General features: G+C 41.4%; 2 protein-coding genes across 2 annotated transcripts in view; both read right to left on the reverse strand.

Annotated features, from left to right (window-relative positions):
* Positions 1–2181, reverse strand: part of TRAP1 (TNF receptor associated protein 1) — a 28217-nt gene extending 26036 nt beyond the window's left edge. Inside the window, exon 1 of the mRNA XM_026859208.1 lies at positions 1742–2181. Within this exon, the coding sequence (XP_026715009.1) occupies positions 1742–2181 (440 nt within the window). The remainder of the gene's footprint in view (positions 1–1741) is intronic.
* A 1476-nt stretch (positions 2182–3657) lies between these two features.
* Positions 3658–24856, reverse strand: part of CREBBP (CREB binding protein) — an 83631-nt gene continuing 62432 nt past the window's right edge. The window contains exons 21-32 of the mRNA XM_026859210.1: positions 23997–24107; positions 23185–23241; positions 21821–21898; positions 21279–21346; positions 17067–17217; positions 16106–16252; positions 15552–15665; positions 14922–15087; positions 13351–13518; positions 10150–10311; positions 9598–9879; positions 3658–7935 (exon numbers count right to left, since the gene is read on the reverse strand). Coding sequence (XP_026715011.1) covers positions 5767–7935; positions 9598–9879; positions 10150–10311; positions 13351–13518; positions 14922–15087; positions 15552–15665; positions 16106–16252; positions 17067–17217; positions 21279–21346; positions 21821–21898; positions 23185–23241; positions 23997–24107 — 3673 coding nt within the window. The 3' untranslated portion in view covers positions 3658–5766. The remainder of the gene's footprint in view (positions 7936–9597; positions 9880–10149; positions 10312–13350; positions 13519–14921; positions 15088–15551; positions 15666–16105; positions 16253–17066; positions 17218–21278; positions 21347–21820; positions 21899–23184; positions 23242–23996; positions 24108–24856) is intronic.

A 24856-nucleotide genomic window follows, 5' to 3' on the forward strand; every position in this document is an offset into this window, starting at 1 on the left:
CCACCACTTTTTCATGATGGGAAAACAAAAAGGACATAAATTTGATTTTTTTATTGCACCAATTGGTTTCTGTGTTAATGAACTGTGACATCAAAGTTTGAGCATTACAGTATTTCTCAACAGATCGGTTTCCCAGCCTGTTTTGTTTACCAGCTAATTATTTGATTTGGATTATCAGTAAGGTAGAGTTATTAGACAGCAAGTAGGGTATGATTGTTATTTTTCAGTGATTTTCAATGAGTCCTTTTAAATCTTCCGGCTGACTACCTCAAAATACTCCAGGAATTTTCAACAAAGTTGTTGGTTATGTTTACTACCTGCAGGAGAAAAAAAAAACAAACTTGGCAAGTTAGTTTTGTAATGATATATATTCTTAATATCCAGATAAACTTCTAATCCTGCTGATTTTTTTTTTTTTTTGCTTCAGTCATATCTGTTGACAGTTAGCTCCAGAAGTTACTTGCATGTTGTATACAAATAAATAAATCCTTTTATCAATTTTCAATTGAATGCTTTTCTTTTTTTTTTTTTTTTTTTTTTTTTTACATTCCTCATCTCCTGGGGCTGATGTGAGCGTAAATCATTGAGACCTAAAGGGCTGAATTATTGGAGAAAGGTTTTGGATGGGGTAGGAATGAGATGAAATAAACCACTGCTGAAAGCTGAATTTGGAATGTGAGTGAGAGTAGAGCCTGGCCTTAATGAGCACCACAGCTAAAAATAAGAATCACAGAATTGTCTAGGGTGGAAAAGACCTTGAAGATCCTCCAGCCCAACCATCAACCCAACATTGACAGACCCCAACTCCACCGGATCCCTCAGCGCTAGGTCAACCCGACTCTTCAGCCCCTCCAGGGATGGGGACTCCCCCCTGCCCTGGGCAGCCCATTCCAACGCCCAACAGCCCCTTCTGCACAGAAATCCTTCCTCAGAGCCAGCCTGACCCTGCCCTGGGCAGCTTGAGGCCATTCCCTCTTGTCCTGGCACTTGTTCCTTGGCCCAAGAGACTCATCCCCCATCTCTGCCCCCTCCTGTCAGGGAGTTGCAGAGGGCCAGGAGGTCTCCCCTCAGCCTCCTCTTCTCCAGACTGAACCCCCCCAGTTACCCCAGCCGCTCCCCAGCAGACCTGTGCTCCAGACCCTGCACCAGCTCCGTTGCCCTTCTCTGGACACGCTCGAGTCACTCAATGGCCTTTCTCGGGTGAGGGGCCCAAAACTGAACCCAGGAATCGAGGGGCGGCCTCACCAGTGCCGAGCACAGGGGTCAGATCCCTTCCCTGTCCCTGCTGGCCACGCCAGTGCTGATACAAGCCAGGATGCCATTGGCCTTCTTGGCCCCCTGGGCACACTGCTGGCTCCTGTTCAGCCGGCTGTCAATCAACACCCCCAGGTCCCTCTCTGACTGGCAGCTCTCCAGCCACTCCTGCCCAAGCCTGTAGCGCTGCTGGGGGTTGTTGTGGCTGAAGTGAAGAGATCACGCAGGTCTCATTTCATGTGAGCACTAACCACTTCCAGACAGAGGAGATGAGGGTCTTCAGGAGGGAACTGTGATCACCTAGCAGAGACAGATTTGTAATTCCCAGGCTCAGGGGAGCTCATGGGAAAGGCTACACGTGCAATTCACTTCTGTTTGCAACTTATCTTGGGACTATGCTGATCCACATGTTGCTCTGCACCAAAGAAACACTTGCATGCTGTGGGGTTTGTGCAGTGCTGGGTGTTGTGGATTAAGTGCAACAAACCCAGTGCAAGCCTTTGCATCTCTCTGGCACCCTTCTGCTGGGTTTCCACCTGGAACCAACTCCAGCCCCTCCTCCGGATTCCCTGTGCTGCAGCCAAACCCAAAATGACTCTGAGCCTGTTTCAAACACTTCCCTCCTGCTGCCGCATTCACCACTACCTCCAGCTGATCCCACAGCACTCCCGAGCACTGCTCTGCCACAATACGGTCCTGGAGCTCCTGTACCTGCTGTGAAACACCTGAATCCTCCTCCCACCTCACCTTGGGCTGTGTCACCCTCCTGCCTTGGGTGTGCTTTGACCGTTTAGCCATGAAGCATGTTCCTGCAGGGAAGTCTTGGGTGCCGCAGGGGATCTGGTACAAATCCTCCCCTCTGTCCAGGCTCATGTCGATGATCCGGTGGTTGGCACCGACTGGCTTCCATTGCTGCCCTGACGGCATGCTGAGGGTGGCAGAATCACCTCGCTCCCATTTTACCTTCCCAGCCGTGGAAAGTAAGTGCAGGGAAGGACAGATTGCCCCCACGCAGCAACCTGTGTGCTCTGCCGTGCTCCAGAGTGGCTGCTAGATCTTCATTGCACTGAGAAAACCGCAGGCTGTCATTTGCTTTGGAAGAAGCACCCGGTGTGCACCCAGATCCCCTTGTAAGCCGTTAACTGCTTTCACTTACTGTACACTGCCACCGACTCAGAGGAGCTTTACGCTGCTACACCTGCAGACATGTCCCACTTCTGGCTTCAGACACAGCGACCAACGGGGTTACTGTCCCCAGCGCCCATCACCTGCTGCAGCCCCGACAGGAGAGCTCCTCTTCCTCAGCCTGCTGCTGCAGTCTGACCCTCACCCCTCCGCTCCAATGCAGCCAGGTGGAAGACCAGAGCAGGGAGCGCTTACATACGTGCTGTGGGCAGAGCTCTGGCCCGGCAGGACATCAACGAACGACCAAGAAGCTCAGCTGATGTGTCTGCAGCAAGAAACATGCTTGGAGCCTGCTGCGGTAGCAGTGGTGGTAGAAGTCAGGAGAGCCAGCAGCAGAGAACGGAGCGCAGGGGACAGGTGAAGGAAAGAGTAGCAGAGAATCAAACTGTTCAGATTTAAGCACCTTCTTCCCCTCCAGAATTCAGAAAGGGGGAAGTTCTTAGCCACCCCCTCTGGTGATAAAGATCCTGCACCGATCTCCAGTGCATTGTTGCCTTATAAATTCTTGTGTTTCTTGGATGCTGTTTCTTATTGCCAGTACCTCCCCCATCAAAACACAGGCAAGGATCTAAAAAATCAGATGCCCGTCCAGTCTTCAGAAACACTGAATTTCCTGTCAACACTCAAAGGAGACTGGAGCGAAGACCCCCCCAAACTGTAGAGTCTGTACACCAATCCCAGCCCCTCATGTTTCACTTCAGCTGTGCACTTCCCTTCTTGCCCTGGTAAAACACCCACTTAGCTAAAACAATTGCTCCAGCAAACTGGGATTATCAGATTTAAATCTATGCCTTGCTCCATGCTCTCAACATACTGCAGGTTGTACTTAAAGATATTCTGGTATTTGCTTCCCATCAGGTTGTGGGTTTTTTTTTTCCACTCATCCCCAGCAGCAGGAACCCAAGTGAGCTGCAGCCCGAGAGCCACAGGACCTCGCTGTGCTCCGAACGGGATTCAGTTTATCCAAATCCAGACGTGGTGCTGACGTTTTTAAACTGGACACCACTTAAAGGTATTAGCAAGACTGAGTGCAGTGATCTGGACCCTGGGTGTCAGGCTTCGCTGATCCTAGCGGGCACCAGCCAAGTGGAACCATCCTTCAATCCAAGCAGTTTTACCAGCTTTTATTAGAAACACCAGCACATTTCAAGTTTCCTCTTTTTGATCACAAATATAGTATTTTTCCTCTTTTTTTTTTTTTTTTTTTTTTTTTTTTTTTTTTTTTTACAGCAATTTCTTTTGGACAAGCTTTGGGTTAGTGTTCACTGACCTCACCCCAGCCCCAAATTTTGACATCTTGAATTGCTGAAGACAACTGTGTGGGCAATGAATTCGATGGTGGTGAAAAAGGTACAATAGTTAAAAGTTTGCAAGAAAAGTTTAAGCAGAGACCCTCTACAATTAAAAAAGAATGAAGTAGTGCAGCAGCAGCACACTACTATTGTCACAGTATGGGGATAAAAGTTGAGATAAATCCTTTGCTCTTCTCCCCCCATCCTCCCCCAACACTGTTCTATAAAAACATAAGGCTGGAGGAAGCACTAACTTATTGTGAAAAGCCAAGTGTGCCCGGTGCTCCCCGTGGGAGTGGCAGCGGCAGCCGGGCGGGATACCTTGCTGGGTTTGCTGCAAATCCCATGCCAGTCGCACGTCATTGAGAAGCCTCAAGATCTGAGTAATGGCATTTTAGGCTAGTCGTGGTTTTAAGCTCACACCTACATTGGGAAAGTTTCCCTGGACTTTTTAACTCCAAGAAAGCAATTCACTGTGGGGAGGAGGGGCAAGTATCCCAGGAACATGAGGGCATGGTGACAGGATATTAAAGGGAACATGTACATGATTTGTTATTTTTTATTCCACAGAAAACCCTCAAATCTAGACTCAGAGTTAACAGCAGAAAAATAGTGTTAAAGTCAATAGGTTCATATTTTACTGTAGACTAAATAAATTAGCCTAGAATTAACTCAATACTCTCTATTTTCCTTTCATTGGTGATCCTTCTCTAAATTAATGCAGTTTTTAAAAAGCAACGGCTATTAATAATTTATTCCAGTTAACCCTTATGGATGAACACCTGCAAATATTCCATGTATGGGAACCATTCCCCTCTCCTCTCCCTCCCCGAAAAGGAAACAATCACTAAAGGGTGTTGTAAAACAGACATGCTACCTACAATACTCCATGTATCGTGCCACTCCTATCGATGCCTCTGGCTGCTCTGTGTAATGAGTGAATATTCATAGCTATGTCTTACAAAGAACATGATCAAAAAATATATAAATAAATAAAAACCTTAAACATTCTTACATGGATTTTAAAGAACAGAATACATGTTAAAAACTTCAGTAATTTATATCAATTTTAAGCAATACTTTATATACAATGGAAAAAAGACATGCATAGTCCAAATACAATGTTGAAAACAGCATTTTCATAACAAAAAACCCAAACACTAAGTGTTAATACCATGTACATGAATTCAAGAAGGACCACCCTTTTTGTCTGTTGCACACAGTTTATTTAACAATATGATATTATAAGTAAGAAATGAGTTTGTTGTTTTTTTTTACCATTCTATACAGTGATTGAATCTTCTTGGATTTTCTTATTTATAGTAATTATAGCGCTTGCATGATTTACACTAGAATTGCTTTTCCTCATTTCAAGTTTCACACAGAAGAAAGAAAGAAAAGAATGCTTCTTCTCTATTCAAATCAGCACGGTCTAAGAGTGATCATCCCTATTTTCATCTAAAACCAGTTTTATCAGAGAAACAAAGCAACAATTTCTACATCTGCAAGACAAGGATTTTGGCATTGGCCAATGTGTGTTTTTGTGTGCAAGAGTCAATTCCTATCTTTCCAGGGGTAATACTTCAAATGCCTGCAGAGTTCACTATAGAAAAAAATCTTCCAGCAACGTGTCAAAGTTACCGGGATACATTATAATGTTGCATTATTTCAGGAAACAGTTTCTGAATATTATTTTTTTCTTCTTTTAAACGCAAATGTTTAAAGTCTTGAAAATACAAATAAAAAATATGAATATAATGAACTTGTTTTCCCCATTAAAAAAAAGGTATGAGTCAACAGCAACAAAAAAATAAAAACCAAAAAAACCCACAAAAGAGACCAGATATTTTAACCGCCTGGCTTTAACAAAAAAATATTGTTTTTTTTTTTTTTTTTTTTAAACAGCAATTCATTCTTCCATGTGTAGGAAGCAGCAGTTCCATCTAGGATTCAAAACAACCCAGATGTCTGAATTTTCAGTACAAAATGTCCAAGAACACGAAAGGAAAAAAAAAAAAGTGATGCTCCCATAATGCTACAAACCCTCCACAAATTTTTCTAATGTATCCCCGGTGGTGTCACCGACCAGAGACAATTCGTTAGACAACGCACTCCTGTTCGGGGTGTTTAGTTGTGGAAGCATTGCACTCTGTTCTGGGTTGCCCAAGTGTCCCTGATCCATGGAGCTAGCCATAGTAACTGCGAGTCCTGGGTGGGGGGAACCAGTCTGGGGAGAGACGTGGTGAGGTGACGGTTGGGGCTGTATCCTCGGTGACGGGCTGGAATGTGGTGGCTGGGACTGGGGACGGGGAGACTGAACGGGTGCTGGGGACCGCACCTGGTTGCTGAGGGAGGTGGCGATCTGCTGGCCAGGGAGATGAGACGCCTGCGGTTGTCCTGAGAGCATGTGCTGCTGTGGGCTCATGGGGTTGGGCTGCCCGGGGGACCCTATCTGCTGTTTCATCTGCTGCTGTTGCAGGATCCGCTGCTGCAGCGCTTGCTGGATGTTGGGCGTGCCGTCCGCCCCCATGCCGGGCTGGCCCATCTGGTTCAGCTGCCCCATCTGAGCCATCTGTCCCATGGAACCCCCCTGTATCGATATATGCTGTTGCATCCGCTGCTGCTGCATGGCTTGAGGGTAACCTCCCGGTCCTTGAGGCTGCTGGAACTGGTTATGTCCTGCCATCCCTCCTGCCATGCCAGCCCCTCCTTGCTGCTGCTGCTGTTGCTGCTGCTGCTGCAGTAACTGCCGCCTCAGTATCTCTCTGTACTGCGGACTCATGTTGGCCATGCTGGGGTTGTGGCCGGGGTTCATAATGTTTATCGCTTGTCCCTGGGGATTCATCGCTCCTATCCCTTGCTGCTGAGGAGGAACACTCGGTCTCTGCACTCCTGCTTGCATCGCGTTCATGTTCTGCAATCCTGCCTGGGCATGCATGCCTGGCTGTTGCATGCCGGTCTGCGGCTGCTGCATCCCGGGCTGGGGCTGGATGCCTGCTTGCGGCTGCATCCCAGGCTGGTTAGCCACGTATTTGGCTGTTCTTTGCTTTATAAAAGCTGCCATAAGCTGAGGGTTGGATTTAAGGATATTAAGAACCTGCTGTTGCTGCTGCGGAGAACTGGGTGATTTCAAGGTCCTCAGTAAGTCCTGAAGTGCGTTCGGGGGGATGCTCCGTGGTGGCTGCTGCACACCCGGCATCCTTGGCCCAGCCACGGCTTGCGGCGTCGCCATCGGCATCACCGGTCTCGCCATTCCTGGCTGCATTGGCTGCTGCTGCGGCATCGGCGGGGACTGCCACTGTCCAGGCTGCATGTTGGACATCACTGGGCCGCTCACGGGGTTGGGCCGGGGTACATTCATGCTGACTTGCTGCATCTGGTTCACTGAACCCACCGTTGGGTTTACTAGTCCTGGGCGACCAGGAGGCAAACCATTGTTAATGTTGTTGACCCTGTAGAGCTGCTGCTGCTGCTGGGCAGCTTCTCTCTCGATCTGCCGAGCTGCTTCCACTGCGGCCGGCGGAGGCTGAGCCGGAGGTGGAGGTGCAGAAACCGGGTTTGCAGGTTTTCCTGTTGAAACAGTAGTAGGGGGCTGAGTTCTCGACACACTGGGAAAGCCAGCCGGTGACATACTTACAGGGGAAGGCTGGGGCTGGGGAGGAGGCTGTGGTGTTTGCGGTGTACTTGGCTGCTGTGTAGGGGTACCAGGCGTTGCTGAGGTAGGAGAAGGCAAACTTTGCTGAGGCACGTTTCGGGTGTTCATGGTAGCCATCCTTCTGCGCATGAGCTGAGCCTGCTGCAGGCGATGCTGGATCTGCTGCTGTCGAAGTTTGTGTTTGATATTGAGACAGAATGGCACAGGGCATTTGTTCTCTTGGCAGTGTTTGGCATGGTAGCAGCACAGAGCTATGAGCTGTTTGCACACCGGACAGCCACCGTTGGTCTTGCGCTTGCAGCCCTTGGTGTGCTGGACAACCCGTTTCATCTTCTGGCAGGATGGCAATGAGCAGTTTGCATTGCGGCACTGACAGGCGTGGACAAGGGACTGAATGCAGCGCTGGATGCTCAGTCGTCGCGACTCCTGGGGGCTCTTTGACTGCTGCTCTCCTTGGCTGTTGCTCTCATCATCCAGACCCAGGCCCCACTTAACCATCTTGTGGTCATGGCTCTTAGTGTTGTAGCAGTTAATGCAGAGGTCATAGTCCTGAAGGCAAAGAAAAGCCAGAGTTGAGTTGTGTACAGAGCACTAACCACACCAGACAAAGAGCAGAAGAGTAAGAGCGGCGCTCGGTGAGCAGCACGAGCCCCATGTGGAAGCACACTTTTGGTTTCAGCGGGTACAAACACACAGAGAAACAGCCACGCGCTGTGAACAGCTGCCAGTTTCAACTCACAGCCGGTACACCCGGACAGAGAAGAGGCTGAACAAGAGGCAGCAGGAGGGGACAGTCTAGGGCAGCGAGTGCTGGTAGCTGGTGGGGCTTCTGCCCATCTCAGCCTGCAATCACAAGTCTCCACTACAGCGGCTAACAATGCAAATAGAGCTGTAATTGTGTCTTCATTTATTACATGAAAAAGTCTTGCAGGAAATGCTTTTTTGTTTTATTTTTCCCTTTTGATGACAGAAATGTTTACTTTCTGTGATGTCTACTGGGGTGCCTACATAAGGAGGGCCAAAACCTCACAACAGTAAGACAAACCTACTCTCGCTGCCTAAAAAGTAGTTTGCCTCTCCATTTAGCTATTCTTAGTATAATTACTGACTAATTATTACTACTCTGAAATATGTATTTTTAAAAAAATCTCTAGAACAACCCTCAAATCAAGCACAAGTTTCATGCTAAGACAGACACTTATCTGAGAACCTGCTCACCCCCCCCCATTTTCAATGCCCTGTCCTTTTTTACCAGAGGAAAGGCACTCCCTTATACAGAAGTGCCCAGAAGAAACCCGAAGGCCATACCTCCTTCCACCATTTAATTTCCCCTAGTGTGTACGATCCATTTCCTGCAGGCTTGCCTCATGAAGCCCTGTTCAATGCTTTCCTCAGAGGGATTAATTAAGACTCTTCCACTACAAACCTGGCAATAACTTGCAGTGTAAAAACTAGGCTGCACTTGCTCAAATTTTTTTTGTGTGTGTTCAGCTACAGCCAGAGGTCATCACAAGCCCTCTAGAGGCTACCTTCTCCTCAAGTCCACTGGTATAACTCCATGCATAATTGCCCTCTAACATAGCTCAGCAGAAGTGATCTAAGCTGTAAAAGGACTAGTCATTAAAAGCATTGAGCCAGGTTAGGAAGCAATTATTTGGTCTGATCTGAAGGGCAGGTAATCACTAATGTCGGGCCGAAGAGTCAGTGATGAAGATTTGCAGCAGCCTCCTTATCCAGTTCTGCAGGAGCCCGGACACGCACCCAGCTGTGCTCCGTACAACACGAAGCGCCACGTATAAAGCAGAACAAAAACTACCCTGCAGAATGAATGCTAACTTCTCTCGTGGACATCTGTTTAACACGGATGAGCTAATGCCCTGCAGATTCAGATTTGTCTGACGCGGTCACACCCTACTACCCAGTCCTAAAGTTCTTTAAAATTAAGTTAAAATATTGTCTATGCAGAGGCGCTACAGTGGAAAAAATGATGCAGCAGCAGCCATTCCACAGTATTGGCGTTTTCCATGTCGAGAAACTAAAAGTACTTATTCTAGAAGAGGCACCCTATTGTGGTAGTCACCTTCCCTTAAGCCTCAGCAGCCCTTTTATCAGGATAGGCCTAATCTGGAGGAATTTGGCCAAAAAAAAAAAAAAAAATCAATCAAGCTTGGCTTTAGGGCAACAGAGAAGTATCTGGTGATATACACCTACCTCACAGACAGTGCAATGCCACCTTGTTTCCACATGATGTTTGCACTCATTGCACGTATAGACAAAGCGATCCTGCCCTTGAGTGTGTAGTTCTACCAGCATGCAGAGCGTGGACCACTTGGATCGGCGTAGTGAGGAGAACTCCCAGTGCTTATCTCTGGCTAAGGTGAGGAAGGCATCTCGCCCATCCATCAAATCACAGCTAAGTAATGGATCAGGGTCCACAATGGGAGGCAGAGTGTTAATTACAGGCCCAGCATGTAAATGAATCACAAAAAAGACCTGCAGATAAATGGGGAGAAAAAATAAAATCAATGAGGTTAGATAATCTTGCAGAAAAAGCTCGTGTTCTGTTGCAGTAACAGTATGCTACAAATGTTATTTAATTGACTTAGTTTAGGCTAATATCTTCCAAAATGTTGTTATACAACAGAAAAAAAATTCTAGTGCAATCACAAGCTTTACTCCTCCTGATTTTTCAGTTCAAAATATCACCATGCTTGGATTTACAGGAATAAAATCTTCTCTTTACGCAGTGTATTTTGACAGTACCTCTTTATGCTTCTCCATAGTGGCATACAGCTTCTGAGACAGATCATTGGACACATTTGGCATGCTGGGTTTCTTCTTGTTAGCTCTACTGATGCTACTCTTATTCTTGTTGGTTTTTTTGTTGTTCTTTTTCTTGGCGTTTTTGCTGTCGCCCTGGCTTCCCTGCAATAAATGCACAGGAAAGATGTTACACTTTATAGAGCTCTCCCATTTGCTGCAGCTGAAAGTGAAACACTTCTGCTGTCAGTAACAGAACATTGTTCAAATGCCTGCAAATCGGCCATACTGTGTTAAATATATCCTATCTTCCAGGGAAAAAAAATCAAAAGCCCAAACGGCAGGCAAACAAATTTAAACATTGTTTAAAAATAGATTTTTAAAGTATGCATATACATTAAATAATTTGTACTTTATACTTATTTTTTTCCTTCCCAAACACTGTACTTTAGCTTTCACTGCTTGCTGTACAAGATCTTCCACATATCTGATGATCAAATGAGTTACAAATAGAAATGACTTAATAAAATTCTGGAATTTTATTAAGGTAATACCAATTCTGGTATTTTGCTTTGTTGTGCATTTGGGGTTTCCCATACTTGCTTGAGCTCTGATTCAATGCTTGTTTGTTTTTACTGAATAAATTTAGGGCTAGTATACAGGTAAGAATGTGCAGGATTTGAAACCAACAAAATACATTATTATTTGCCATCCTGAAGACTTAAAGCTGCATATGCAACTCAAAAAAATAATTCCCAAAACCTTCACTTGTGTCTAAGTTACAACACAGACCGCAGTGACCATATACTGAATACTAGATGTAAGTAAAGAGAGTAAAAAATAGCAGATGATGCTCTTTAGCTGACCTGTGAAAACAGAAATAACTTTGAGACTTCTCATGTCCTTGAAAAATAAAAACCCAAGGGAGCTCGCCACTCAGTAACTAACTGCTGGAATGTTGGTTATTGTAATATTAAAAATAAGCTACTGAAATACTCTGATATATGTACATACACATGCAAGAAAGTTTCAGGAACACTATGTACAAGCAAACACAGGGTTTATCTGCAAGCATATTTGTTCAAAGAAAACAAAAATATTCCAACTAAAGAAAGCAATTCTATATATAGACTGTTGCTATCCTTCCATTCCATTGATTAGGCCTAGATAGCAATTCCCTGTCCAGTCTTGGGTTTTCTGTAACTAATTTGATTTTTTTCACCAAACCTGTTTGGAAATTAAAATTATACTATTTTATGGGAATCCAGACTGAGCTCTAAGAGATTTGAAAGTATTCAGAAATAAGCTATTGTATGTTCCCACCTTGACTTCTTTTCCCAAAAATTTTCCACCACCCTGATGAATTAAGGGCATGTCCTCCTTTGCCTATGCATTCCAGAGCATCAGAATAGATCTTTAAATTTAAACACCAAAAGGAAGAATAGATTGAAACTTAGGTAACAAGTTTTCCTTCTACTCCACCTTTAGCAAGTTTATTTGGTCAAAACGTTTAATAGTTGTAAGATTGTTTTTGTACTACCTCATTTTGATAGCATTAAACATGTTCAGTCAGGTTTACCAGACATGCCATCTGTACAGTTATTCAGTGAGCCTTGTCCCCTTCAGAACCTTTTCAAGAACTTTACCACCTCTTTAGACCCTCTTTAACTGATACATGCAGCACACATTTGACTTTTAAGAAGCCTTCTCTCCACACATACAAAATTTAGGACTAAGAATTCAAGCAAAGATAGATTCTGTACCATCTCAATACAAGGCAAATTGCAAAGATTGAGCTGCTTCTACACATGGAGATAGATTGCCATTGCTGGCCATAGTTTCCTCCATAAAGTGACACAAGTTTAGGTGACTGCACTGAAGAAGTTCTCATGCTTCTGAGCCAAGTGGCAAAGACCACACTTTTGTGGCATCACAGTCAAGGGTGCAATCTTCACACTTTAGGCAGACAACTTGTATGAGTTTCACAGTTAGCTGTTCTGAACTTTTTAAAATACCTTTTTTCCCCTCTCAGATGTAGAGGTTTACACTGGCATTCACACTGGAAGGCATGGTATGATTTATTGAAAGTGATACTGTTAGCAAAAGAGGACTGCAGCTTAACCTCCAAGCTCTGTCTTTCAGTTATTTCATACTGCTACTTTGTTGAAATAGTTCAGTACTAAAATTTACATTCAGAGGAACAAGGTGAAAACTATTAACTTTATGGTTCCATAAAAAAAACATAGCAACAAACCATATTAGTTTTGAAGGAATGGCTGAGGTTTAATAGAAGGAACCTTCTGACATAATAAAACTGATGAATTAAAGTCTATCACTCCACATCAATCACACATAATACATACTGTATGCAAATTGTCACTGCATCTAAGCTAAATGCAGTTTTTCCCCAGTTAAAGCTTTTGGTTCCACCCCAAACTGCTAGACTTCACATTTTCCTACTATATTTATTTTCAAAACACCTTGCTGCAAATCACAAGTAGAAGGGACAGGAAAAAAAAAAAAAAGCACTAAGACCCTTTGGTGACAGATACAATCAAGACAGAAATAAAAACAAATAATGAAATTCTGGCCAGGACCCTGAAAAACTAAAGTTGCTGGGTTTTTTTTGTTGGTTGGTTGTTTTATATACACAAAGAGAAAATGTTGGTGAAGGAACACCACCATCAGGATCAGCATTTAATACCAATGCAAAGCTTTCAATAAATAGTTTTAAATTTCAGCCCCCTACTGTCATGAACGAATACAAGTACCTTTGCTTAAATAACAGCAAAATTAAATTCAGCTTTTAAAAATACAGCATCTTTCAAAATGCAAATACTGAAGGTGATTTGCAAAGGTGTGAACCAGAAACTCAGCCAAATGACTGCAAACAAATGTAGCAGTCATGATGCAGTCCAAAAGTAGCTTAACACATTTCTCCGAGAACAGAGATGCTGAACTGACATAACTGACTTCTGACTGTTTAAAAAAAACCTCAAAACAAAAAAAGTGCCCGAAAACGCTGTCAGTATATTTGTTATCCAAGAAGAAAACCAGAAATGCAGTTAAAGGGAACCCTGATTTGACATCTGATGTGAGTGACCTTCTTTTCTAGTTTACTGGATGCAAACTCCCTTATTTTTTAAAGTGTCAATTGTCAGCTTTGTAAGCCAGAAGCAGATACAGCATATAAAGTTAACTCACCTCTGTTGTTTCACTAGCTGCAGTACTTTCTTCCTTTTTCCTTTCCTCTTCCTCCTGCTCCAGCTCCTTAATGCTTTCTTCCAGCACATTGGGCCAGAAATCACCTTCAAAGTAAGGCAGCTCCTTGGCACTTGTCAGTCTGTCCTCAGTTGCTTGTTTGAAGATGTCCTGTTAAGTGTATCACACAATACCAAGAATAAATCAATGAAGACCGCTTAGGAGAGAGAGGAGAACCAGAGACATGATCCAGAGCTACACTGAACAGCTGTGCCTTGCTTACAGCCCATGGCCCACTCCTGGCAGGTCTCCTTTTCTGGGTGCTGTTCAAAAACTGGCCTGGCAACATTGATAACAGCCCACTCCCTGGTTCATCTTAGAAAGACAGCTGCTGAGGCTCTCCTGAAACTCCACTGCACAACTGGTTCATGTTCCTTACATGATAGGAGAGACTAAGACCCCTCCCTGGTAACTACAGCAATTAAAAATGAAGCCTACACCATGTAGGCTTTTTCCTACACTGCTCCTGCACAAGAGCATGAGCTGTTCTAATGACAGCAAGTGCACCTCATCCAGCCTTTTCCTTTACAAATTTGAAAGTGCATAAGCACTTAAATGAATGTGTCTGGGCTGTGCAGCACAGGTGCAGTAAGCCTGCTAACTCCAGGAAGAATCGCTGAATGGACTGGCCAACTATTACAGACAGGAAAATTAAAGTCTGGTTGTGGTCGAGGTGCTGTGCAGGGCCTGTGTCCTTCACTGACCGCTGGCTGATGCTCTGTGCACCACCTGGCCAGAATGACTGGGGACCACTGAGAGGAACAGGTATTCTAAAAAGAAATAGGTACTTTATACAGTTGTTCTGGAGGTGTTTTTTTATGTTCATTGTGTTTAACATTTTCTTCTTCGGATTCATTTCAAGACCACCTTATTAGGAGAGACACAGATTTTCTAGCTCTCTGCTATGCTGGATCAGATGACAAGGCTTGCTATAAGATGTTCTATTCCAAACATTTAGTAACTGTCACTTGCAATCAAAACATCATTTTTTTCCAGCACTGTCACTACCATTAAGAAATTCTTGTAAATTTTAGCATGTCAGGAGTGGCAAATGCTCCATTGCCATCTTTAACTTATTTCCTTGGGTACAGGTGTGATAGACAATTATGAAAATCATCCTTTTTCTCTTCAAGTGAAGAAGCTGTTTTATTAAGCAGTTTTTTTGATCTCACAGTAGTGGGGTCCAGTATTGCTCCTGATCCTCCAGATTCACCAGAAGCAAACAACTTCTATAAGCCTTAACAAGCTACATACTTCCTAGCCTGGAATACTGCAGTGAAGGACAAGTACATGAAGGCATGCTCTTGCACACTTTTCTTAATGAAGAAACCAAACCTAACAGATTTTTAGTATGAAAGGCAGAACCTCCAGAAAATCTAAGAAAATGGAGACACTAGCTGAGAACAAAAACCCTTGTACAACACTACCACAGTTTCATGATTTACAAAACAATATTAGCTACCTTCAAATGAAAAGGCCATAAAAATTAATTCAGGAAGTAAACAGCAGCAAACCTTGTAGTCATGAATGATTCTCTCAGCAAATGCCTTGTCCAGCATCTTCTTATACCATTCTTGCAAACGTTTGGGTTTGGGTATTTTCTGATCAGGCGGATGGCAGTGAAAAATATAGTCATCTCCTTCACTTGGGGGACAGGCCCAAATGTGTCCTGTCACATACCTGTGTTTCACATAAGAAAAAAAATCTTAACCATTGTGACTACCATCTTAAAATTTACTCAAACTGAGATATAAATTCAGATCTCTGGGTTCTGTGTTGTTGTGTGTCGTCGTGTCCCCCCCCCCTTTCTTCTTTTCTTTTTGTAACAAAGATGCTGAGGCAATAACCTCTATTTATGCAAGAGATGAGAAAAGGTCCAGGATATAATAATGAAGCTTAAATATCAGGTGAACCTCTGATAAAAAGAATGATATGATGTCAGTTTAAGAATCCTAATAACAGGAAAACCACCTTAGTGATAAAATCCAAGCTTCTCTCTCCACTGCAGAAGAGGCATGTGTTCCACATATCTCAGAGAAGGCAGAACGAAATAGAGACTATCCCAAGTGAAAAGCTACTTGGTATCCTGGATAAAAAAAATGCTAAGAAAAAAAGATTTATTTCTTTACAGAGATCTCACTTACCCAAGTTTCTTCACGTACTCCAAATATCCAATGAGGATTTCATGATAAACTGCAGTTCGGAGACAACGGGGGCGGAAGAAATGAATACTATCTAGATACGATATGTACACACGCCTATAGTAATGAGAGAAGAATGATAGAAAATCATGTATGGCTGAACATCTGTTTTGTCTACTGAGAACTGACTGATATACTAGATACATATACAGCCATACTGAACGAAGAAAAATTAATGATGACATTATTTTAAGGCATATTTAAGCATCTTAACATAGTATGAATAGTTCTTAAAAGCAAAAGATGAGCAGCATTTTTTTTAGACAGAAAGACTATATATTGAGGGGCAAAATTAAATACAGAGTACAAAATCTCTAACGTTTTTGTTGCGATATTTGTTTTCCCCTTCAAAGTAATCTACAGTCATACAGTAGGACTTATTTGTGCCACAGAACTGAAACATATCTCCCAGTCTTCTGTATTTGAGAGTAACTGTCCAGTGAATGTAGCAAGATGTTCTCTGTGCATGCACCACTGGTACAGAAATGAAAGAGTACCTTGTATTCGGAGGGGGGCAATCCGAGCCATACTCCTGTACATGCATGCCGAAGAAGCACACATCTACTCCGTCTATCTCCTCAAACGCAAACAGAGCTTTGGTACGGTAAGGGAAAGATTCTGACATCTCACCAGAATCCACAAATCTGGAGGAAAGGGTGGTAGGAAGGAACAGGGGAAAAAAAAAACCAACAAACACAAAAAGCCAATTATTAAACCAGTGTCCTACCAGAGTGAGGAAATTCTTTTCAACCTTATTTTTAACTCATTAGAAACATTTATGCAGAAGTTAAACAAGGTCAAATCACAGCTATATTGGAACAGGGAGTCCTGTTATTAAAACACTCACAGAAAGACAGTATCCATATAGTTAACATATGACTGCACAGTCAAGCATTGAGTACAAGAGCATCCTCAGAAACCACAAGCCTTTAAATATGTTGCAGAGTAGAAAACCTGATGCATTAAGATGAAGTGATGTCACATTAACACTGTCTTTATGAAATAAAGCCAAAATACTTCACAAAATGTTTTAAGCTTTTCATTTATGATGAAGCAAACTAAAAATAACTTCTGAAAATTAAAGTATTTATAAAAATACAAAATGAATGAGCAGTAAGGAACATTCTAGAATCTCAGCAACTGCTCCAAACTGAACTATGAATTCGGTAATGCTAACCAAAATGCGGTCAGACCCTCTCAAGATTTAGTAATACAGTCACAGCGTTATAACCAAAACCAGGATGTCCCTGATACTCCCCCAGACAAAATACAACTGTCACCTCTTCTGAGTTCATTTACTGCATACTGCTTTTTTTGCCTTTCATAATCTTACGCTTAAATTTCAAAAATGTGCAAAGGTATTAAGGGGCAAATTGACACAGTCTTGAAGTATTTATAGAGGAAGACTTTTAAAAGAACCCTATCAAGATTGCATTTATTGTAATTAATAGAACTAACCTGGATTTCATTCCTGGTTTAACTTCTACTGTCTTATCTGAACTTGCTACTACTCTGACAAAGACCTCTCCAGCTTCAGGATGATTCTGTCGCCGCAAAAATTTGTTTACTCTATCTTCCAAATGGTTTCCTAAACGCGTCGTCTGTAGCCCTAGAAATAACAGGGGAGAATAGAAACATTAATACTGAAGAAATCACTGTTAAGTTCAGGGTGTTACCATGCTCGTAAGGTCTTTCAGCTTGCTTCACTGTCCAGAAGTAGGCTTTTTTCCCCTTTGTTTTACCTCCATACAAAAATTTGATATTTTTATTTATGCAGCCAAAATTAAAAAAGCAAAACCACGCATGTTTTTACCCAAGTTCTAAGTATTCATACCCTATTATGAAAGCTAAAACCACTATAGTGGGAAAATTACTTAGTAAGTGAACTAACAAAGAAGGCTTTACATAGCATTTTTAAATTTGCAGGCTTATTTTATGAACACTGCAAATGTTTTCTCCTAACAAAAACACTATCTGGCTGTTTGACAGAGATTACATCACTTTATAGATCTGGCTCAGTGCCACACCTTTTCAAGCAAAGCAAAGCAAATCAACAGAAATGAAAAGCCTTTTGACTTCAATGGAGATTTCATTGCTTTTTCTTTTCTTTTCAAGAGAGCTTTTAGATTGAACAGTTACAGTAATCTGCACATAAAGCTTAAATAGTTCTTGCACAGCGATAGAGGTCTTTAAAAGTTCAAGTCCACATATTGTCCAGATCCCCCTCTCCATCTTTACATTTACAATTAGCTTTTTTGGCAATAGCAGTTTTTGTAGTATTACAGGATGTGATGGTTTTCAAATAAATCCACAGCAAATTACAGAAATTAAAATGAAGATTTTGGTTTAAATTAAGAAAACAGAAGTAGCACACTCCTTTGACTCTTAAGATTTATGACTATTTCTCTTATCCTTCTGTACTTATTTTACCAACTAGTATTTCTATGTCATTTTTATGATCAATCTGCTATCTTTTCCAAAGTGATGGTGCAATCTACAGATGTTTGTTTTACTAAAATGCATTTGATTTTCCATTAGCTCTCCACTGCTTCATTTTTCAGTTATTATTTGGCTACCGACATACGGCTGTTGGCTCTTATTCCTGGCTACCGAGCTTGCATGAAGAATGATGCAGTGAAGTGTCTATGCTAAAAATTATTTTAGGCTCTAATACTGGGGAAACCCCCCACATATACTCAAAGACGATCTCACTTTCTAGGGGATTTATATACTTAAAATTTTATTTTACAATCAGTTTACAGAAATTGCTAAACGTGGCAATCTTGTTTTACATCTTTTAGTCTGCCCTCTTGTCTAGTGAGAGTCTGTGGTTATAACCAGCACAACACAGTCTAAACATCATTTACTTGGGAGCCAATAATTACATTTAAAGGCACGTTTAAGTGAAAATACGCTATGCCCTTTACCAGTTCCAATACACTGGCCTTTCCTAGTGTTTCTCAGCCCAATACAACACATTGGGCCTTCCATATAAAACAGAAGGGGGCTAATTTTAAAGGAGATTCAAAGAATTCCGAAGAAAATTCACAAATACTTTCTGAATAAATTATTTTGTTTTGGTGATTTCTCTGAAGACAAACAGAAAAAAAGAAACAGCTCCATTTCAGCTAATGAGTTGGTACATTTTTAGAAAGCCATTTTAGTTAACTCTACTGTCTTGTGTTTTCATTTTATCATCTTTCCAATGCTAAGCAACCAAAGGATATCTGCTTCCTTCCTTATGCTGCAATGCATTAAGACTTGAGAAACAAACAAAATAAAGACCAGATAGGAAGATAAAAAAAAAAAAAGGCAGCATTAAGATTACATGCACTGAAAGGAAATGATCTAAAAGCCACATATTTTGATCTATTAGAATGCACAAATTCTTTCAGAAAGCAACCCTATTTTGGTTCTTGGACACCCCTAGCATATATACTTTCACTAAAAGCTCAGGTCTCAATGAAAACTGCAGTGCAAAGTTTAAAAAAGGCATCCAAACTGGAAACACCACAGAAGGCTTTCAGGCTGCTTGAGTGCAGGAGTTCTGTTGCAGTAGCAATGGCCAGACATTTGTTACTGGATGAGTAATCGGATAGATAGGAAGAAAGTCAGACTTCGGGCTTACTGTAACTTTTTGTCAGGAAACTACTTTGGGTGACTTATTTGTCAGTATATTTTTTGTCTTTGAACATCTCTGCATTAGCTACTGGCTAAGTAATATTTGTACATTTTCTTAGTAAGAAAAATACTTCAAAAGTTAGGAATTTCACAGCGTAATCCAGCTGTACATCGGTTGGTTTGTATGTGGCATGCTATCAGTCAGCTTTATGCAACTTACTTGCGATGTGGCTAAGACAACCAATTCTACTTAATATACATTATGAATATTAGTGTTACCATAACAGTTGAGCAATAGCTTGCAGCTGAGACACATGCTACCTTGATTATTAGCAGTTGTGCCAGCATGCTTGAGAGAGCATAGAAATACTGATGGCAATTCAGTAAGTGGGTTTTTATAGGGAGGGAGGGTGAGAGGAAATGTTAATGTTTCAAACTTTCATTGCTCTTGTTTGGTTTTAGGTCAGTAGTAAGACCAAGGTTTTGGTAAGAGCAGGCTTTCCTTGCCTGTTCTTGTGTTTCCATTAGAGCACTGTTAAAGAAAATGGATCTCATGAGCTGAGCCAGTGGATTACAGCTGGCAGCAGGACTCAAATCATCAAGGGAAAAAGAAAACAAGACAACCAAACGGCAGGAAAAGGGGATCAGTGAAAAGGGAAAAAAAGCACCATTATTTCCCTGTTCAGATTCCCAAAGAACAGAATGGTTACCTTGAACCAAATGGCTGGTTACTCAAACTTAAAGCAATATCATAGCATAACTATAGACATCCAAGGAATCACATACTTATTTAAGCTAATTTGCATCACTATGTGCCGCAGAGTCAGCATATAAATACAAGAGACATCTATTTAAAATGGTTAACTACATTTCTATTTCATCATTTTATTAATGTTCTCTTACAATATTAATCTGTCTTTAATGAGACTAATTTTCATCTTTTTAACGATACTATCTTGCACGCATCAGGTTACTCCAGAGACCTGTTTTGATTACTGTAGCCTAATATGTCTCATACACCATTATCATCTCCAAATTATTCCCCTTCAAATCTCTTATTATGCAATCAACCACACACGAAGTTATCAAGAAGTTACATTTAATGCAAAACCACTCTTTTATTACAGTTTGGAAGATTCAGGCTTGCAAAGTCACAGTATGACAAGGTAATGCCCAGAACTTCCAAGGACCAAAGAATAACAAGGGAGGAATCAAGTGCACCTGCAAGTTCTAGTTGTTCAAGTGTCTGAATCACCCTCTTGGTTCCTACACTCACTTTATTTTTCTGCTTTATGCCACTGACACTGCATTTCCAATGTTAGCCCCTACTCTTCCCCCCTAAAATGCGTATGAGCAAAAGTTATCAAATTATCTTCTCTGATGTTAAGTGCATGCAAAGAATGCCTGGGTAAGGATTACTAAGGAGACTGGGACAACTTGACCTGGCAGCTTTTGGCACTCTCTTTAGTGCTCGTTTCAACAAGATTATGACAAAGGTTACTTTCAAGAAAATCTAGACATATAGTACAATTGGTTACTTATTCCAGCAGACAGTTCTTAGACCACAGTCCACTCTAGAAGAAAAGCTCTTCAAATATGTTAGTACTTGGCACTACCACAGTACACCTGAAATGCAGTACAACTTGTTACTACATGTTATTTGAAGGGCACAGAGGTGACAGTATAATTTACTACAGTTTCAATGTTACATAGAAACACGTCTAAATATAGCCAGTAAAGTGCGCACAGCCTTATGTTTCTCCTGTTCTGTTCCCCCTCTTTTTTTTTTTTTTAATCTTCAAAAAATAAGGACATAGATGCCAAATACCTTGAGCAGCATTAAGACTGACCACAAGAACATAAAGAGCAGGCCTTTAAAATGGTGATTAAATTTCTGACAGGTACTAAAGCCTTGGGCTACACTACTCTCCACTTTGCAAATGTTCCTGTACTGTTTATCATGACAACAGGAAGTATCAATCAGAGAGCTGTTAGAGGTGGCAGGGAGCAGATGAAAGTTGAAGATAAACACAGAAATATCAAACTCACTTTTAGCACTGAATTTGTTTTCTTTGCGTGTTCTACCAGTTTTCTTCAGACAATTATCACAGACAAACCTATCAAGAAAAAAGACAATTGCGAAAAATTTAGCATAAACCCACTACTGCCTAGCTTAAGCCCAATATTTGAACCCGTAAGTTAAATGTCAGAGTACAATATATTTTTCTCTGGACTCAAACAGCTTGTATCTCTCAATTTTCGATGGACTTAAAGCCTTTATAACCTAGTTTAATTCTGCCAAGCAGTTATTGATTTCTGTAGTATACAAACTTATCTCCAACCAGCTTCCACTGTTAGAAAGAAACCACAGAAAACTCCATATATGAACAAGTCAGTTTCATGTACATTTTCATCTGAATATACTGAAATGAGATCTCAAACAACAAAAAAAAGGTATTTTATTTAGAAAGGCACTCAGTTCTTAAAAGGCCATGACTGCATATTAAAGAGCAGAGGTAGAAAGTCCTAATTATATGAACTACATTAGTCTTACTGTACAAGGGGTAAAAAAACATAATAAAACATCTTACCCTGAAGGCCAAATAATATCATAATGTAATACACAAATCTGGTGCATCTTCCGACCACACTCTTTGCAGTCAACAAACCTGAGAAAAAACAGAAGCCAATCACTTTTGTTGTTACGCAAGTAATGTTCCAGAATTTATCAAGAAAGGACTTTCCAACCCTCTGCTAAGAACTGAATCAACTTCAGCAGGCCCAATTTACATGTCAAAAAAATACTTACTAGAATAGCTTCAGATATACATCTACCAATCTTATGTGCAAATAAGATATATATATTAATATATATATTAAAATGTACTAGTTAAAAAATGTGAAATGGGCTTTCGAGCACAACTTTTTCTGGATTTTTTTTAATGCTTTGCTAAGTAGAGTTCTGAGTTTTCCCAACTTCAAAGAATTCTACTCACCAGTACCTCTAAAGATTTAATTTTCAATTGGTGCAACAACCACAAGCTGACTAAATGGTTGCTCAACTTGCTGTGAATGTAAAAGCTAGTCATTCATGAATCACTGTGCCAAGAGAACATGTATTAGCTTGTCTTTGCTTGCGTGGGTCTACTGTAGTTGGGTTTTTTTTGGGTGTTTTTTGCTGCGGGTTTTTTTTGTGTGTGTTAAAGTAATACGTCAAAATTCTTTTTCGAATGAGAACTTTGTTAGAAGTCTTCCCAGTCAAGATTGCAACACTGGTCATGAAGCCAAATGCATCGCTGTATACCTCAGTAGTCTACCTTCAAAGGTCTGGGGGGGGAGCTCTATTTAGTATTTGCAAAGATGAGAAAAGGAATCAAAATGTATTATGTATCAAGGTGACAAGAGAACAAAGTAGCAGTGAGATAAAGTCTTGTCTCAGTTAGTAGGAAAAGCAGCACAGTGCTACTAACAACATGCTGAACTCTGCTTTTACCCGACTTCCAGAAGGTAAAAAAATGCAAGGAAGGAGGGTGTCTCTTCCAGTGGGCTAAACACTCAGGTGAAGAGAAAAACGTGTTTTGGAAGTCTAGCTAAACCGGAAGAGGAAAATGCAGAACTCCCCCAGAGGTACTCACAGCCTGGTGTGAGAGGCTCTGTATGACAGAGGGCCATTTACAGCCAGTTGTGCAGTGCTTTGCACCTTAGGAATTACCCAAATAAGCAAAACTAGAAACTGCCATTAAAAGAGGTTCACATTTTCCTCTAGGGTATCAGTGGTAGACATCAAGTTTGTATGTTGTGCTGCAAAATCTAGAGAAACATTCTGCAGCCTGTTTGGGCAGCACTGGAGCAGGGGAAAGGAACACTTCGTTATTAGCTACCTCATTTCTGAAGTGCTGGCTAAGGGACAAGTGAAAGTGATGAGACTGCCTTAAATAAGCAGCCTGGTACTTACGGCTCTGGATCTAGTGTATCGTTTTTCTTCTTTTCAAACTGATCCTTAGAGATGGTTCTAGAGACAAAGAGTTAATATGAAAACTCAGTAGTACCTTCATATCAGAGGCTGAAACAATATCATGCTTTTCTGAATGGCAGCAAATGAGCAAACCTCAAGTCAGAAGAAAGCATATCAGTATTTATTTTCTTTTGGAGGAAGCAATTCAGTTCATTTTCTTTTAAGCTACAGAAAATATTTTTCCCATTTCACTTTGTGTAAATTAAAAGCAAAATAAGAGATACCTAAATATATGCATAAATTTAAAATCATAAATAACAAGGGAAGCTATTGTCAGTAAAGCAGCCACCTTCCAAAATAGCTTGTATTCCTCAAGTCTTAAAGCATCTTACTTTCTGGTCAAGTTAAAGGCAAGTCATTGGTTTCATAAACAAAAGCTGTACTTCAAAAAGGTGAGACATCAGGATTAGCTGAAGTCTTTCATTTGAAAAGGTAATGGAGTAGTGACATTTACTAACACAGCTTCCATTTCCCCACTTCCCATCACATCATTTGCCACCCCTAGCAAGCAGCCCATGGACAGCTCAAGTAGCACAACTGGACACAAGTGATGTTGCTGGGCAGACTGATAGACCCAACACAGTAACAACTGTTAATCATCTGTTACTGTAAAAAAAAATAATCTTCCATTAGTAAGAAAGTAGGCATTTCCCCATGAACATCACCACTGGTCCCAGGTGTTTACTACCAAATCAGGACTACACATCTACTGATGTGACTACTTGGCATGAAGAAGAAAAGAAGTGACTTACGTTTGAGGCTGGGAAGGGTCATCACCCAGGGTGACATTCTCCCCCTGGATTTCAGTGAAACACTTCTCACAGAAGTGATACCTGTCAGCAAGAAGGCCATATTTGGGTGAACTGGTCCAGCACAACATACAGCCACCCAAGCACGGAGCCACCAACCAGAGCAGGGCAGATCACCACGACGAAAGGGGGGGCGTTGTTGGTTGATTGATGGGTCAGTGTGGACAATGAGGAGGAACAGAGGGGGGGGAGGGCAGGATTAGAGAACAGGGGAGGGAACAAACAGCACAGACGTAAGAGGTAAGACGCAAACACCAAGACAACACAGAGCAGAAAGCCAAGGCAAAGCACAGATTAGCATTCGGTCTCATTTTATACATTACTAACAAGTTGTTGGGTGTCAAATTCAAAATTTGGGGAGGATTAATGAAGTAGCTACCAAGTGCTACGTTTGTACAGACTTCAAATTTAAGAATTTGGATTTGATTTGCATCGCTTAGGAAAAATGCTCTTTGATTCCAGGCTTGCAACTGATTTGAGTTTCCTCTGGGTAAAAAAACAGCCTGTCAAAAAGCTTTAAGAACACATTTATTACAGATTTAAGTAATTAGAAAATATGCTGAAAGCATTTACTGATAGTCAGTAAAAACTGTTAAGAGCAGAAACACTTGGTATTGAAAAAAATCTATAAAAATATTAAAAAGTTATTTGACTATAAGATTAAATGCGACCAACTGCTCAGCTAGTATTATTGAATATAAATGAAACCAAATCCATACTCTAGACAAACATTTAACAGAAATGCAATTATGGGTCAGAGTTTCCAGCCATTTATCTATATAAGTACAATATATGTATATATG

This window comes from Athene cunicularia, assembly GCF_003259725.1.
Source record: "Athene cunicularia isolate RWA chromosome 14 unlocalized genomic scaffold, athCun1 chr14_part1, whole genome shotgun sequence".
Lineage (NCBI taxonomy): Eukaryota > Metazoa > Chordata > Aves > Strigiformes > Strigidae > Athene > Athene cunicularia.